The 14,993-nt window shown below is 38.4% G+C and overlaps 2 protein-coding genes and 1 long non-coding RNA gene across 9 annotated transcripts in view; 1 reads left to right on the top strand and 2 right to left on the bottom strand.

Annotated features, from left to right (window-relative positions):
• Nucleotides 1-9,310, bottom strand: part of dnajc6 (DnaJ (Hsp40) homolog, subfamily C, member 6) — a 36,731-nt gene extending 27,421 nt beyond the window's left edge. For 2 of the 3 annotated variants that reach the window (XM_008415211.3, XM_008415213.3), the window contains exon 1: nt 3,613-4,064. In XM_008415211.3, coding sequence (XP_008413433.1) covers nt 3,613-3,814 — 202 coding nt within the window. In that variant the 5' untranslated portion in view covers nt 3,815-4,064. Of the gene's footprint in view, nt 1-3,612; nt 4,065-8,975 lie in introns of those variants that run through there. The other variant, XM_017306308.2, reaches the window with a different exon arrangement.
• LOC108166518 (uncharacterized) lies at nt 4,103-10,777 on the top strand. Of its 2 annotated transcripts, XR_014087228.1 has the most exons (5): nt 4,103-4,172; nt 5,384-5,713; nt 7,055-7,215; nt 7,883-7,917; nt 10,160-10,777. It is a non-coding gene; the product is annotated as an uncharacterized LOC108166518 (long non-coding RNA). The 2 variants fall into 2 exon arrangements; XR_014087227.1 differs by having other exon boundaries at nt 5,384-7,215.
• A 689-nt stretch (nt 10,778-11,466) lies between these two features.
• Nucleotides 11,467-14,993, bottom strand: part of ak4 (adenylate kinase 4) — a 29,248-nt gene continuing 25,721 nt past the window's right edge. For all 4 annotated transcript variants that reach the window (XM_081606084.1, XM_081606086.1, XM_081606085.1 and 1 more), the window contains exons 5-6: nt 14,793-14,911; nt 11,467-13,325 (exon numbers count right to left, since the gene is read on the bottom strand). In XM_081606084.1, coding sequence (XP_081462210.1) covers nt 13,199-13,325; nt 14,793-14,911 — 246 coding nt within the window. In that variant the 3' untranslated portion in view covers nt 11,467-13,198. The remainder of the gene's footprint in view (nt 13,326-14,792; nt 14,912-14,993) is intronic.

Raw genomic sequence — 14,993 nt, 5'->3', positions numbered from 1 at the left:
AACAGAGGTAAAGAATAAAGCTTTATTGCATTTTAGTGCTCCTACACTCCCAGGCCTTGTTTTGTTTGACTGCCTTGTCAAATAAATTGTAATTGCCCTAATTATAGATAATGCTGCTGACACATTATTAATCATTCACCATACAGATTAACCAGAGGTATAGCTCTCCTTTCCTGGTTATTAAAAGCTACAGAAAGGATGACACAATGGCATTACAGATCTGATAAGCTGCAGCTCCAAGCTGTCGGCATGTCTGGCATACAGAGATTTATTTAATTAAAGTTTGTTCCCTTTTCTGCACCTTCATATGATGCTTATCTTCTGTTGAACAAGGAAAAGAGAAAATATAGCAGTTGTTCATATACAATGTCATGAAAAAGTCTCAAGTTATTCTACATTCTATATATTGTTTTTCCAGTATCTCTACATTCTGATCTTCGAGTACTTCCAGTACTTCCACTAATCAAAAGAAAAACTACAGCCAACATTCAGTCCACATCGAGGACACTCAAAACCATTCTAATGGCACTTGTTTATGACTAACTTGGAAAACTCCATTTCAGCAGGAAGGCCAGCATCACCTTACCACACCCTTTAACTCAGCACACATGCTGTCTTGGTCATTTGGCCACAACATTTCCATGAGGATGTTTTATAACAATCTGAAGGATTTCTCTCTAAATATATGAGGTTTCTTCACCTCCACCGTTAGTTTCAGCCATGCTGTGGAGGAGAAAATGTCAGTAGCTCCATCATCTTATCAGAAACATGACAGGATCATGGTGTGGGAGGATTTCTGTGTAGACCACAGCTCACTGTGCCATTTTGTCCAATAATCTTAATCCCAAAGCTGTCAGACCATCTTTTTAAGGAGTTGCAGTAGTTAAGTAGTTTTAAGGAGTTACTGTAACTGCAAGGAGATACAATGAGAGTATTTTAAAACATCACAAATCAGCTTCTCAGTTTTTATTTTTACATATTACAAATAGTTTTTAATGCACAAATTTGAACATTTTGTTCATGTTTTAAAAAATTATCCTCGTCTGGAGGTGTAAAGCCCAAAAATAACCAAAAATATTAACTTATATTTGTGAAAGATTTCCAATCTCTACAAAAAAAACCGAAAAGCTCAAAAATAGTATGAATTATTTAGAATCTGAACCACTTGCCCTGTATTCTCTGTGTTGTTTCCCTAACTTTAGTATAACATAAACTCCTTCTGACTGCAATGTGAAGGAATTATACCTTGATCTCTTTCTGCTCTACATCATTTCCTAACACGTCTGTTTGAATCTGCCTGCTCCTTGTTATTCTGTTCGCTGGTCCCTTTTTTTCCTCTGTGTGTCCAGATGGATGTGGGAGTGTGCAGCCTGGTGAGCCATTTACAGTGACGAGGCCTGCTAATGCAGACACCAGAGCAGGCTCTGATAACGACTCGATCAGGTAAAAAAAGCCCGTCCACTCAGAAAGAGAGTGGGTCGGCTGAGAGCTCTTGGCTTTGCCAGAGAGATCAATGGCTTGTTTGAACGTGTCTCCCTCCTTCCAGAGAGCCAACCTTTAGCTTTCAATATCCGACTGTGTGAAAGTGGGGCAGATGGATACAGAAACACACACACACACATACACACGCGCACACAAACATCAAAACGACTATGTATAAGTGAGTGGGCAAGGCCCGCCAGGCCAAACACACATCTAACATGAGGGACCCCCTTGCCCCCTCCCCACTCCCACTCCCCTCGCCACACTGACCCTCCCACTCTCCTCATGCAGCTTCTTTTGTTTCACACAAACATTTATCCCTGGAGGCAGGCTCACTGCACACAGCACTGCAGAAATGCTACACCAGATACTAAAGCAAAGACTTTCTTTCCAATTGTTATTCTCATTAGATTCAAATCATTGTTAATTAAACCCATTTTGATTTAAAAAATAACATATCTGGTACAATTTTTATATGATTATTCATACTTCAATCTGTGCAATTGTGCCCTGCGACAGACTGGCGACCTGTCCAGGGTAAACCCTTCCTCTCGTCCGGTACGCTAGCTGGAGAGGCACCAGCAACCCTCCCGACCCCACTAAGGGACAAGGGTGTTAGAAAATGGATGGATGGATGGATGGATGGATGGATGGATGGATGGATGGATGGATGGATGGATGGATGGATGGATGGATGGATGGATGGATGGATGGATGGATGGAATCTGTGCAATTGCTGAATACAACAAAAAGAAAAAAAGTGTATTCACATTTCAAATGCCAAGAGATACTACTTAGGTTTACATGCATTTTAATTGCAAATAAAGAAATGTCTATTTGAATGTCAGTCAAATAGATCAGGGATGCTTGTCTGATTATTTTTTAATAGGATGTCCTGATGGGGGGGTGGGGGGGGGGGGGGGGGTCATTAGTAGTTTTTAGATGGTACATCAAACTAAAAACCATAGCAGAATTTTGCTTTTGGGGTAAGGTGAAAAAGTCAGGTGGTGGTGAACATTTAAAATGGACAAATATGTAAATAAAATAAATTGAATATATTCAAACAAATAAATACAGATACTAATTGAAACTGGTCATTTACTTTTCTGAATTCATCCTACCACACTTTTGCATAAAAAGACTGCCTGTCAGTGCAGATGGCAAAATTTCTAGTAAAGGTGCACCACTCAATCGACCAGAGATAAGAATTGGATGATTTTTCCTTAATCAGTTCAGGTAAAACATTAGAAAATCTGGGGGGGGGGACATTTAATCATTAAATTAATTAAACTCAAACTACCACTATGTGCTATCTACAAATGCATAAATAAACAACACATTCTGTGATGGACTTTTTGAATATTGTGAAAATTTGAATGACCTTAAGGATACATCTCTATACTGCAAATCTTTCATGTTTTAAACTGTTTCTTCCATCCAAAAAGAAGGGAATCAGTGAAAATCAGCAGGCTAATTAGGCCAAAAAGCCTGATCAGTTCGTCTCTAATTTATTTGGTGTGGCCACTGACATAACCTCTTCTCCCCCCCACCCCCACCTCAGAGAATCCACTCTGATAACAGACACTTGTAATTTACATCACTCATAAACATCAATGATTTTTTTACTTTAATAATTACATAAACAGTTCAATCCTGCATATTTCTCAGAGCTGATGATGGTTTTATTTGCTTCATTGAACAACAATCTATAATTTCTAACGACTTGCATCCGGAAACACTATTCTGAAGCCTGAGACCAATTCTTAGTATTGGCATTCATATAATTTCTTATGAGTACTAGGACAACTAAATGTTATTTAAAGTGTGTATTCATAATTTGATTTGCAGCCTATGGAGTATTTTTTTTTTTTAAAGATTGTCAATTCCACTTGCAGTATATTATCTTGACATCATGAAAATGTGAAGTTCATTTCAGGAGGACAGCCAACTGAAAAGCCTACATTTGGCTTCAGTGTGTACTTCAGTGTTAGCTAGAATAATGTTCCCGGCTGGCTCTCCACCGGGACAGGCCGCATTAACACTCTGTAAAGTCATCACATCTTTACTCTAGCCTTCTCCATATCAGAGCACATCATCTAATCTGCCCGGGGGGCCGCCGAGGGTTCCTACCTGAGCTGTCCATGGTGCTGCAGTCCTCCTCTCTCAGTGGGCCTGCCTTCGGTCCGAGGGTGGCCGCGATGGAGCCGCCGCCGCCGCCGCCGCTGCTGCTCCCCCTGCCGAAGCCGAAGCTGTCTCCGCCGCTATCGACCAGCTGCAAACATTCATAGCCATCGTAACTGGTCTTTTTCTTGTAAGCTCCCAACAAGCTCATTACAAAAGAACGCAAGGATGGGGGCGGAGGGAATTATTTAAAAAAAAAAGACCAAAGGAGCCTCAAAATGACGAGTAGGCTGCTACACCACCCCGCCGCCGCCTGCGTTGCTACTGCTGCTGCTGCTGCTGCCGGGTGCAGCACATGTCCGAGGATTGGAGGACAACCGGTTTCCTCTGCTTTCTGAGAATATGAAATGCTATCGGTAGCTCTGCTCTCTCTTCCCTCCTCTCTCTGTTTCGCCTCCTCTGTTTCTCACCGCCGCATTTCACTACGTCTCCCAGCTCCGGCTGCTGCTGCTGCTGCTGCTGCCCTCCAAGTTAAAGGGAAATCCACCCCAGCTCCTGGTCCCCTAACGGTAATGCTGCACTTGTTATTCCCCCAATCAGCTGCTGGGGTGAGCCCACTTTTTCATGTGGCTTTACGGTTTAATTTTCAAACAAACAATGCAAAGCTTTATTATTTTTTGTTAAAATAATAAAATAAGAGAAAACAGCTACAGCATATCAACCTTGTGAAAATAATATTTTAGACAGCTGGACACTCTAAGCAAAAACGATTTCACATCTTTTCTCAGATAAAGTTAAGAAAAAATATGGAATCATAAATGTAAATTTATCAAGAGGTATTTTCTCCTAAATGTATCAGAATGGTGATGCAAAAATTGCAACTTCAATCAAGAAACTCAGATCCACTCACATTGAAAATGTATTGTGGAAACTGACATGTGTTGCATGGAGAACTTCCACCCTGCAAAGCTGCTATATTGTTTTTCAAAAGTGAAGTAGATCTATTTATCATCTATACTAACTTATCCTTGTAAGTCGCCAGTCCATCACAGAGCAACACAGAAGGTCACAGGATAAACACACATAAACTTTGGGGTAATTTATACACAATAGTAATGTTTTGGAACTGTGGGAGGAAACTGAAAGAACCAGAAAGTCCCTAATGATTAAATCTCTTTTTCAAGGGAGACATGGTCAAGTGGCACACAAGTATGCAAAACAAACATTAAAAGGTTCAGACCACTGAAGCGTCATAAAATTCACTAAAGTACAAAATAAAAAAATTACAATATCTTTTTGTCAACATTCATGATTCTATAGTTTATTCTACTTGACCTAAAAAGAAATGTGCAATCAATGTCAAATATGAAATTTGATATTTTTAATAATTGTACAAATCCAGAAAGATAGACTGTATTTTATGTTCATTATTTGTTTTTTCATATTTTCTTTAAAGTAGAAAAAACTGCAGAACAACTTTCTCTAATTGTGGTTTTATACATTTTGCCAGTGGGTTGTATAATTTACAGTTATGTCCATGAGCTGGTAGCAAGATTTATTTTGCAGTCATTTCTAATATATTCAAATTCTGAGACTGGATTTCTTAAAAAAAAAAAAAAATTCTTCTGTGAATAAAATCGCAAAATAACAATATGCTGTATTAGTAGAAAATAAAATTTCAAATCTATGTCACAGACAATTTATCTCTGGTGGACAGACATCAGAGTGAAAAATAGAGAGTGCGACTGTAAATTTGTGCATCTTTCTATTCCGACCTCAGGTCAGTTTAGAACCAATCTGAGCCCAAAGATGGCATGCTTCCTTCCTGTGCCCTGTCCCCTGGCAACAGAAACCCTGCATGGTTCTGAAAAGAGGACATGAGCCTGGGAAACTCTTTTTAGGAGAGCGGACGGGAGGCTCAAAGCACAGCGGGAACGGAATGTGCAAAACGGAGGATTCCCGCTCCATGACCGGATGCTACGTGCTCCCACTACACTGATGCAAATTACCTTCCTGTCCGGTGACTAACCGTGCCTAATAGTAGCCATTATTCTTTTCCACTCTGCATGTTTGGAACAGGCAACAAACAGGTGCAGCAGCTCCATGAAAGGTGAAAAATATAATTAGTTTCCTTCCTTCATCTTTTGTTTTGTTACCATTTAGCTTTGTTGTAGCTAAAAGTATTTGAGTGTACTGATATCTGTAAAGTAAAGTGCAAATTGTGATAAAAGCATTAAAGTAGTTTTTGAGGTATTTTATTCTAATGGTTAGAAAATGTCTTATAAACTAATACTTAGCAGCTGTTGTGTCTTACAAAAGTAATCATACCTTTTAAATCTTTCATTCCTGAGGTTGTAACTTTTTTTAAAACAATAAAATGCTAGCGTAATGTTTTACTTTTACCAAATTTAGTTTTTGGTAGACATGAATGGAGCTTGTATGTTATAAATGAAGACATGTATTTGTTATGTAGGTAATTTTATTTATTTTAGACTTGTGCGTTGTGCATTTTTTTTAATTTTTGGAGTCTTTTCTGTAGCTTTCACCAGGCTTTCTCTGCATTTTGTTTAATCTTTTTTCCCATTAGCTCCCCTGTTTCTTCTTAGGAAACACCACAGCATAATGCTGCCACCACTGTACTTCACTGTGGAGATGCGTATTTAAGTTAATACACAATTATTGTGGAGCGGACAACTAATAGTAAACCAGTGCAACCAATTGGCTACACTGTATTGTATTTAGTAGTATCAGAGTAAAGGGGTTGAATACAAAGGCCTCAAAGACTTCCAGTTGAACTGCAACACAAGGTGTCAAACTTTTCAGATTTTCAGACTTTTCATCCTAAATCTCAATTAAATACATTAGTGCTTGTGGCTGTGAAAAAGGTTGCAGGGGAATAAATACTTAGGAAAGGCACTACATTTAAAAAAAAGTCCCCTCAAATGAATGAGCAACAACTTTGCTATAACATGGGTGACGAAAGGTGACGGTCAACAATAAGAAGGCACAACTTTACTGACCTATTGTCATGTAAGAGAAAGAAAAACTGGTTTCTGAGCTGCTTTCACACGACAACACTTTTCACTGTGGACAGTAACACTGTCTTATCTTAGCTGGAAACTACATACCACTCATAAAGGGTTGGATACACATTTACACCACACTTTTAAGATTTTTAGTTGTAAGCTCACTACTTTTACTTTTTTTTTATAGCTAGTAATCATAGTCCTTTGTCCACTGCAAGTTATCCTAACAGGTATTAGAAGTTAAACTTTATTTGTGCACATTTTGCAACTTCCCCAGTGTTTAAAAGCCTTTTCCTCACACTGATGGATGTTTTTAAGATATGTTTTTATGGCTCAGATTTACAAAGAGCATGCTCTACATCTTGTATTACCCATGCTTACCTGGAAGTCCATGTTTAGTTTTTTTCTCATATAATCCTTCCTAGGGCACCAGTGGTAGAGCAAGTGGACCACCAACATTTACTACAGTCCTTGACGCACCTGTCACAAGTTGCATTTCCGGCCCTGGGCCATTTACTGCATGTTATCCCCTTCTCTCTTTCTCTCGCTGCTTCCTGTCAAGCTACTATTGAATAAAGGCCACTAGGTACAAACTTTCAAAAATTCCTTTCTATAAATGTTTTTTCTTTCATAATATCAAGTCTTTCTCTCTTCACATCTTCATAAAGAACATTGTTTTATGAAGAAAAGTACTGAAAATCATTTGCAAATTATTCGTGCAACATTCCTGGGAGTGTGGGCATGCATTATAAACTCTTTATGTGCTTTTAAATATGCTGCAGAAACTTAAAATTGCTTTATGACACATGCCAGAGAATGATTCTGAATCCATCACAGCCTTTACTGGTTTTTACAACCATTCTCTAGTATTTACTTAGGATTGATGATTATCCACATAACAGTTAAAGCAAAATCAAGGAATCTGCTGGATCAGCTGAAGGATTAGGAATAAACTTCAACTGAGCAGCTGCAGCATTAGCTTCTCAGACCTTATATTTTTTTCCAAACTCACAGTTTGCATTGACACCACAGTGTCCTGTCAAAGTATACAGCAGTATTGAATTCAAACTTTTTCACATTTTGTTTCTTAGCCATGATCATTAGTGTGTTTCACTGGGATTCTGCATGACTGATTAATAAAATGTAGTCCATAATAGCACAAGTTTTGCAATAGATCATCAACTGAATTTTTGTCTGGTCCCATTCTAATGCTAAATGATCTAAACTATACCATTTTTTCTCTTGTTGCACAGTTAGGCTCAACGCTTGTCTAACACTCCAATTATGGGTGAGTTATTGCAGTCTTCACGATAGACATATGTTTTCTGTACATTTTAATTAGAGACTATCAGGTTAAAGGGGATCAATACAAATACATGCAGCTTTTTATATAGTTATAGTCATAACTGATTGTTTAGTTTCACTGCTGCACTTTTCCCAAATGCTCAAAGATTTAAACATTTAGTGATTTCTTGCATTTCAGTGGAGTTCAGCTCCTCGTTTCTGACAAGAAAGTGATTACTGTTGGGAAACAAAAGCCTATCACGTCCCGGAGTAATGATCATAACATGGAGCTAAACCAAGCGCTGTTAAGCTGTTCACGTGATGTGTGTGACGCGCAGTGATGTGACGGTGCGCAGTTGGACAGCGGAAGAGGAGCTGTCCTCTTAGAATAAAGCGTTTCCTGATAAATAAGGCTGGTGGTACTGATAAATCAGAAAAACGACTGACATGTCTCCCTGGTAACGATAAGATTAGACGTATTTTATGTCGTTATTTTTCATAGAAATTGGTGTATGAATAATTATTATTTCTCCCTGGAAAACACGGATTGCACGAATGGGATCAAAAATATCCAACTGTCTGAAGTAGCAGCCTTCCCACGATTCTTTCAGCCAAGTCATCGATTGAAATGACATTATGTGGAATTTCCGCACAATGGGTTCAAAATTTATGAGAATAGATTATTTGTTTAGAAAGATCGACACTCGTGACAAAAATATCCCAAATGATGTCATTCATAACCCGGCTGTGTGCGTCCCAAACAGGCCCGGGCGACGTAACCCAACTTTTCTATGCCTCGAGAAAAATAACATAATGTCACCTTGAAATATGTTGCATGTTCATTAAAATAACGCGGCTGCCATGCGAGCGCAAGATGCGCTTTGAGTGTGAGTGGTCACGATTTGTAAGGGTAGCTTAATATTATGTAACGTCCAGGTTCCGATCATGATGGGCTCATCTTTTCTGTTGAAATGATGTGAAACAATAAAGCTGGGGTTTGCAGAAACTTATCGAAAAATCAAAGAGATGACCACAAACTGACAGTCCAAAGGAGACTTTTACCTTTCAGAGCGCTTTCTTTCATTCTGCCAGGAGCGCCGTCTTGTGCCGCTGTGGAGATGCGCTTTGAATCCCGGCTGCGCGCGCGCGCACACGCACTGACCTTTGCTTTGTCATTCACTGTCAGCTGAATGGTCAAGGCGTCAAGAGCCCAGTGAAAACTGGGCACCCCTGCAGGGATTTCCAGGTAGATCCCAGTTTTACCTGTCAGTGAAGCCGTGGAGGTGCCGAGCTACTGCATCATCACACCGCTAAACGCGTCTTTGGCGTGGGTCCAGAAAACAGGACTGCCATTGGTAGATCTGTAGTGCATGTGGATGTGAGAAAGCAAGAGGGCAGCATTGGCTAGAGTGTTCATGGATCTGTCCAGCAGCGGCGCTCTGTGCTTCCTGACTGGAACAGGAAAACATGGAGTGGATTTTAGTGACAGAAACAAAAAAATCTGACAAATCGCATAAGTTTTCATTCCCTGATACTTCCCATTGTTTTGTCGTGTATCTAATGAGATTCTGATTGACCAGCAGATAATAGTGCATATTTGAGAAGTGCAAAACAATGTTTTAAAAATTGCTTGTGCAGCTAATAAAAAAAAGTCTGACAAGTGGCATACATTTGTATTTAGCTCTTCATCTTGATACCCATAAACACAATCCAGCGCAAACTTCTGGTTGCTCCATCATACATTTTGATGGAGATCTGTGACTTGCAACTATCCAGTTCACTTCATCAAATCAGACTGCTTTGTGTTGGTCTTAAAATGTCCTGAGGTTTGTGCCTGTGTTAAGCAAAATAAAGCTTAACTGGGATGACTAGTTTTGCAAAACATAATTGCAGACAATCCAGTAATATAATGTATTATTTTTGGTCATTTCCAAACTAACTCAACTATTTCTTAATAAATTATGTTCAAATAGAAAGAATGTCATCAATAAATGCAAGTCAGACGTCTGACTGATGTGTAATATTTTTGTTCAGATTGTCTTGTGCTCCATTTTGATAGCTTTCTTTGTTGTTTAATTGTTATTTAATTATTTTTTATGTTTGTTATTAAATGAAATAACACTTTTCCTGTGCTATGTGTAGTAAAGGATTTGCTAGCTGGTGTGGCTTTGTCATCTTGGGTTTTGCTGTTTTGATTGCTCACTGTCATTGTAACTGTTGAGTCTTTTCCTTCTGTACATTTCCAGGCTGAAACAAACACAAAAGATGGATGAATTCATTGGAAAGAATGTGCTGAAGTAAATTCATCATGCTAGAGCAAAGTGTTCATCTAAAGCTGAGCCCTGCAAACACAGACAGATCTGCACCTAATGTGGAAGGTAAACACAGAAGATGAAGCTTTAATCTGTGTCAGACAGTGGAGTGGAGTTTAACCCAGGCTCTAAAGCACATTGGCTTTACTTACAAATCCCCCAGGATTAGAAGAGGAGGAACAGACAGGCAGGCAGGCAGTTAGGCATTCAGGAAGAAACACTATTCCCACCTTAAATCTGACCTACTTCATGGGTGATTCAACTGAAAAACAGACAAATCTGAAAAATAAAAGTAAAAACTGCTGCAACAATCTGATTTCAAAAGCGTGTGCACCCCCAAAATAATGTTTTGTTGGAGCAGCTTTTGATGACATTTTAATATTGCCTTTTTCTGCATCAATTTATTGTCTTTCCATGAATTGCCCAATCCAGCTTGCACATTTGTTTTACAAAGTCAATCCTATTATGAGGAAATTTCTTGGCCACAGCCATTCTTTTGTTTGTTTACACGAACAGTACCCAAGTCCAGTCCTTGAGAGCTACTATCCTACAACTTTTAGATGCATACATTTTCCAGCACACTTGAATCAAATGGTTGAATTCCCTCTACAGTCGTTCAACTTTGAAGAGGAATGGTAACCAGTCATTCATTTGATTAGATGGAGAAAAGGTATGCATCTAAAAGTTAAAGGACAGTAGCTCTCGAGCACTGAAGTGGTGCACCCCTGGGATGTGTGCTTGGAGTCTCTGTATTTCTGAAATATGAAAGACCTCTTCATCCTCATCTTTCTAGATTTTAAGATGTCAAATATGGCTATGATGCAAAGCCAAAACTTCTTAAAGTTATTTTTGATACATACAGCAACTGAACCAGGTAAACATTCCTTGAACCTGGGAAATATAACTACCCTGGACCTCTATTAATTTTATGAAATTGTATAATCTATAAGATTTTGATCTTGTATAACCTCTCTACCAATACACAGTAGCTAAATGACACAAATTATATGCAAATCATACCAGAACAGCAACATTTGATAGATTAATAAATTCACTGTAATTTATAGTACTGTAACTAAATCAACAGGTTACATAATTCCACCTATTGTACTCCAACATGAATGAGTGTGTAGAGTATTACTTAGAGAATACAATCAGCTTAGGTGTGCAGACTGTACATATGGAAGGAACAATGTCACAAGTTACAACACTCACTTGATTAACCACACAAGAAGCAGTCATGCTTTCGACAATAGTTTTATTGTTCTTGGAATGTAACTTCGTTTTAACCGCGTTATATGAAAACAAGGCAGAAATGTCTCTGTGGCCTTACATAAAAGCTGTGTAGCGTTGTGTTGTAGTTTCACCACTTTAGTTGCTCAACCATTTATTTCAGATCCGATAGCTTGCATGCTTACTTAAAGCATGCAAGCTACGCTTTAAGTTGCTCCATGTTGGCTCTCATCCTACAGTTTATTTTCCTTTGGCCTACCTACAGAGAGACAACTTATAGTAAAATACCCAGAATCCACTATCCTTAGATCCTAAATATGAAAAAAACAAAACAAAACAGGTTTTGTGTCCACTACAGCCTGTCACTGATTTAAAGCTGCTATTTACAGGCTTCAAGCTGGAACTTTAGAATTTGGTTAAAAGCAGAACCATAAGGTCACCGAACTGAAGAAACAATTCAAACATATCTTTGTCAGCTGCAGAGACAAATACTTTACTTTACCAAGTTATTACATACAACAAACTTTAACTGATGGAACCAAAACTATTCTCTATGGCAAGCAGCTGTAAAGCAAAGCTAGCAAAGATAGATGTTCTGCAATGACAAATGATACAGAATATAGAAAAGACTTCCCGAAGAAACTGTAACAGTGTCAGAATCATAACAAAAAGTCATTTTCATATATGCACCAACAGGGAAATGTTGCACTTTATAGAGAAATCGTAAGGCAACACCAGAGTACATTTAAAGAAATGTAACAACATTCAAGGCATTAGTTTTAACGCCTCCAGAGAAACTAATCCATCAACAACCCGAAGAGGTTCACCCAGTTCCCAATACCTCTGAAACAACTGCATACAGAATCACAGAGCTCATTTAGGTCAAAAACTTTCAGAAAAACATGGCAGCACATTTGTAACCAATGACTTACGTTTGCTACATAACAAACTGCACAGGCACATGTTGGGGCACAAATATGGAAGATAATTTTTCCAGTTTAAAGCTTGAAGCAATCATATGCAATGCTCATTGAAGACGGAAGTCCTACTTGGAAAGTCAGAGGGGCCTCACTAAGTCATCACCCCAAAATCCAATATGGCTGCCGAACAAATGAAAGGCAGTGATAGCTGCATTATCAGCTTCTGTATCTCAATAAATCAGCCACAAAGTTCTTTTTAAACTACCAGCAAAAAATATTGCAACCGTGTTTTAATAAGAATATGCAGTTATTGGCTTAGTTTGCTAATTGTGATTAACCTGGTTATTAAAAACTAACATGAAATGAAACAGATTTTTTCAATTTGGAAATCTGCCTTGATAAAGTATTTTGTTTGAGGGTTTGTTGTAACTTGTGTATATCACATCACTCATTTTTTGGTTTCTAGAAAATATTTGAGCTGCCATTAAAAATTGACTTTTTTTGCTCTGCTTTTTAAGTCTATACACAGGTATGATTGAAAATATGAAAAGTCACACAAGCTACAGGAAAAAGAAAAGACAGTTCTCTCAAAACCCCTAGAGACAAAACCCACAATTTTCAAAGTGATAATTAGGAAATCATGGCAATCTTAAGTAGAAAGCCTTGGAAATGTTTGGGCACAACCATTCATAAAAATCAAACAACATGTCGATTTGTGTCCTAGTGCATTTCTTGGAATCTCACTTGAGCAAGTAGAAAAAAAAATTAAAGAAAATAACACAACAAAAAAAACTTCCTCTTTCTTCTCTGTGGTGTCTTCTCAGGGCGTTTGGATTGGATGGGCGCCTGACGGCTGTGTGTGCATCTTGGTGCTGAGGAGAGAGTTGATGTAAGGCCAAATCTTGTCAGTCTCTGTTCCAGAAAATGAGTGCAGGACTCCTTGTGATCTGAGTGAAGATAAAAAAATATAGAATTGGTTGTGGTTGTCAAAATATTCCAGATGAAGTAAAAAAACAGACAAAGTCTTTTCTTGACATCTAAGCTTTTTACTTCAACTGATGGAAACTTAGATGGGAATTAAGGTTTCTCATTAAAATCTAAAACAAAACAAACACACACAAAAACAGGAATGTAGGAGTTGGTCCAGTAACCGGTGGGTTTCTCTGTCTCAGCCGTTGTCTCCTTGGTCAAGACTCATAACCAGCTTTGCCTGCTTTTAGCATGTTTCAGAATGTTTTATGACAGAAGCTGAAAGCGTGACAAATTAAAACTTTGCTGGACTCCATTGAACCATTATTTGCTAAAACGTGTCTGCTATTCATCCTAAATAAATTGCAGAAACATATCCACTTCTCAAATAAATCTTCCTTTTAAAACATTTTCTACATCTTTGTCTTTCCCCCTGACGTCATTTCCACCGTCTTACTAAGACTTTAAGTTAACGTTGACTCTTCGTCCCTCAGTAACAACATTCATTCTGAAGAGTGTCGTTGCCAGACCGACCTGGTAATTCTTACTGTGGTGCGTTCACTGTTCATCCGGAAAGGATAATATTTTTAAGTTTTTGTCCAGTTGCTGGTCAGGCTGAAACACCCTGAAAATCATCTGTTTGGTACCTGTCGATTTCTTGATGCATCTTAAAAAGGGGCAGTATTATGTAAAATTGACTATTTTGAGCTTTACATCTTGTTAAATTGCCTTGATTCTTTCATGCATGTTTGAGAAATCATTTAATCTCCCACAGTAACATTTCAGCTGATCAAAACACCTGGGGGGGACATAGCTCTTCCTCAGAGCTGCAGTTTACAAACTACCGAGCTTCCGCCTTGCAGAGCAGCCCTCTGCCGAGTCTCCTCTACTCAGCTCCTTCAGACTAGCCAGCAGCAATTAGAAAACACCTGGTGGAACTGTGCATAAGCTGAGCTCATTAAAGGAGCTAGTTCTCAGTGAAATGCTGGTAAAAACATTGTTAAAAGTTTAATAGAGGAGCGATGTTGGGATGGATTCCTTAAGGCAGAGTCTCAGAAGGAGCAGGAGTTTCTAAAGAGACAGAGGCCCAATTTAAATTAGGAAGTTAAATTTATTTTAAGTCATATTTCATATGGTATTTTTATAACAACTGGTGTTAACATAGTTACTTGAGTATGCTAGAAAATGGTACTATATATCTGGAAAACACAAAATAGTTCCACTTTAATTGACTCCCTGTAATTCTATCATGATAAAAAAAATAGAATAAACACATAATTCTTACCTAAGATAAGGATTCTTGTAAGTTAATGACACCATCAGTTAGATACATGATAAGCAAGAGTTTATAAGTATTTTCCTAAAATACGAGTGTCTTTAAGAAATTCACATCAAAGATATTCTGATTTCAAATTGGTCAGCATAAAAAACAACTTTTAACCTACTTGTACAGATCTATAACAGGCTTCGCCAATTCCTTGTAATGTCGGAGTCGTGCCATCAGAGCCTCTGGTTTATCGTCATCCTGGTGAATCAGTGGCTCCCCAGTGATGTCATCTTTACCCTGAGGATGACAAGCCAAGGTCACAACAATTCAAAGCTGCAACAGTCTATTAAATCCTCAGTGGCAGAGAATTACGTCAAAT

Source organism: Poecilia reticulata, chromosome 4 (assembly GCF_904066995.2).
Source record: "Poecilia reticulata chromosome 4, P_reticulata-male-v2, whole genome shotgun sequence".
Taxonomy (NCBI): domain Eukaryota; kingdom Metazoa; phylum Chordata; class Actinopteri; order Cyprinodontiformes; family Poeciliidae; genus Poecilia; species Poecilia reticulata.
This window is presented reverse-complemented; position numbering and strand designations above follow the sequence as displayed.